At 39.4% G+C, this 2,436-nt stretch overlaps 1 protein-coding gene across 1 annotated transcript in view; it reads right to left on the minus strand.

Annotated features, from left to right (window-relative positions):
- The window catches only part of arhgef18a (rho/rac guanine nucleotide exchange factor (GEF) 18a), a gene marked incomplete at its 5' end in the record, with an annotated part of 17,153 nt that overhangs the window by 8,777 nt on the left and 5,940 nt on the right, over nucleotides 1–2,436 (minus strand). Inside the window, 4 exon segments of the mRNA XM_014007416.1 lie at nucleotides 850–1,031; nucleotides 1,295–1,371; nucleotides 1,552–1,803; nucleotides 1,908–2,025. Of these exon segments, the coding sequence (XP_013862870.1) occupies nucleotides 850–1,031; nucleotides 1,295–1,371; nucleotides 1,552–1,803; nucleotides 1,908–2,025 (629 nt within the window).

Raw genomic sequence — 2,436 nt, forward strand, 5'->3', positions numbered from 1 at the left:
TGAAAATACATTTCCTCAAAGGTATTTTGAATCTGAAAAGAGCTTCACTGAGTGAGAAGTAGGGCCTAGTGTTAGGAGCTCAACAGACAGTTTCAGTTTCACTTTCAGTTTCACCCGTTGTTTGCTTTGTTACTGTCGGGAGCCTGCAGGAGTCATGGGCAGGGTGTGTGTGTATGTGTGTGTGGGGGGGCTCTGCCATGAGGAAGTTCGGCTTAAAGACACGTCCCAGGAACGTTTCTGGTCCCCACCTGTCGTTTTGCTCCTTAGCATGGCTGCCTAAAAACGCTGCAGGATTTCTCAAACATGCATGAGTGAATTTGAATAAGTCGAAGTAAGTGTAGGAGCCAAATATCTTGTTTTTATTGCTTATCACCACTAGTGGGTTGTATTTCTGTTTGTATACTAATTGACAGGTGAGGGATGGGGCTATTTAAAGTTAAGTGTGATTCTGTTCAGGTGTTGCGACAAGGAGGGGCAAACAGTTTTCTACTGTGCTTAGTCTGCAACCAGTAGCGCTACATACAGGATTTAACTGCTACAGCAAGGCTTTGGGCATGTTTTTTATGAGCGTATAACATTATAACATGATATAAAACTCAAACAGTTGATTTTACATGATATTGCCCCTTTAAGGCCCAATTAAGACAGTTCATCTGAAAAAAAGTTGATTCAGAGTGTAATTACTCCTTAATGTATGTTGTTAAATATAATTTATTTCCTATTTAAAATAAGCTTTCTGTAAGTGAACGCTCACATCAACAGTACAACTCTCCTCCTCTATACAGCACCAACTGGTTCTAGACAATCAGAAAATAACATTAAATTTCTCCATAAAAGTCCTCAGCTCACTTTTCCACGGCTTCTCGTATGAGGGTCATCAATGCTTGGCGCTCCTCTCTGGAGCCGGTGTAGATCTCGTACATTTCTGCCTGACCACGAGTGCACGCACAGATGAGGTACAGGCCTGTGTCCTCGTGGGCCACTTCTCTGACAATCACTCTTTGAAGGGAAATCACTGGTGACTTGTAGTCCTGTAAACAAGATAAATGTTACAATACAAATGTGTAATGATGCCAATGATAGCAGAATATAATCACTACATTGTAGACTATAGACATACATCCTATAATATTAGAGCAGAGAGTTAGAAAACGTATGAAGTTTTTTTTTGTTATCTTAGAGAAATATCTGTGATTTAGATTTAAGACCATCTTTGTTGCCTTTGTTTTACTACAATGCTTTCTCAGGCAGAATAGGCAACAGAAAAAAAAAGTTTTGTTTTCGCAGGGCTCACCATGGAAGCAAAAACAAGTTTCTGATCTTTTTCCTGTAGGAGGACGAGCACGTCTGACAGCAGCACAGCAACGACTTCTGCAGAGGAGATTTAAACAGCTCAGCATGTAAACGACACAAACAGCTGGTTTAATATTTTGCATGAGGATCTGCTCCAGAAACGGTTTCTTTGCGTCTTTATTAAACTGTATTTTTGGCAAATAATGACAGAGCTACGTTTTCTTTTATGTTTTGTTTTCATGGACTCTCAACACAAACCTTTCAGTTTTCCGGAGGACTTCCAGGTGAGGGTGCCTTCATACAGCAGCGATCTGTTACCTTGGATCAGATCCTCTCTGCGAAAGACCCGGCCGTCTTTCATATGGGCCTGAGTCTTTGGTTCCAGACGATGGCTGATCTCTCTCAGACGATAAACCTTCTCGTATTCTCTGACCTGAATGTTTACCTGGGAGATGGTCTCTCTGATCAGCTCCAAACCTTTCACCAGAGACCTGTACTCGTCCATGTTAGCTGTGAGGAGCAGGAAATAAATGAGCAACCGATCGTTTGCTTCAAATCAATGCCATGAACACACCAAATGTAAATGTCTGCAAATGACGAGGAGGAGATTTTACCCTCTGTGTTCTTGATGATTCGTTCTACCAGAAATGGATACTTGGTGATGCGTTGGGTCACCAACAGGAAACATTCAGGGATCCCCAGTCGTCGCACCAAGGAGGCTTGATCAATTTTCTGAGAAAAAAAATACAAGTAGGTCTCCATAGTATTATATCATGTAGTGTAAAGATCTTCACCAAAATGCTGTCAGAATTTACCTTCAACACCACAAATGTATTCTGCATGTAAAGGCAACATTGTTTGTTTAAAGGAGGTATTACGCAAAATTGACTGTTTTAGCTTTATTACCCGTAATGGTAACACTTTATAATAACTACAACTTATTTAGCCTTAATTAATCATTAATAAAGGGTTACTTAACGCTGAAAACATCATTAATTAAGGATGATTCAGATTTAATAAGCTTTGAATTAACACATTTATTAACGTTTTACCCATAAAGGCTAATTATTTCTAAAACCAACATACTCATTTTTTACTCATGCTTAATAACTCATGATTTAACTATTCTACATACTAATATAT

Source organism: Austrofundulus limnaeus, unplaced genomic scaffold, assembly GCF_001266775.1.
Source record: "Austrofundulus limnaeus strain Quisiro unplaced genomic scaffold, Austrofundulus_limnaeus-1.0 Scaffold42, whole genome shotgun sequence".
Classification (NCBI taxonomy): domain Eukaryota; kingdom Metazoa; phylum Chordata; class Actinopteri; order Cyprinodontiformes; family Rivulidae; genus Austrofundulus; species Austrofundulus limnaeus.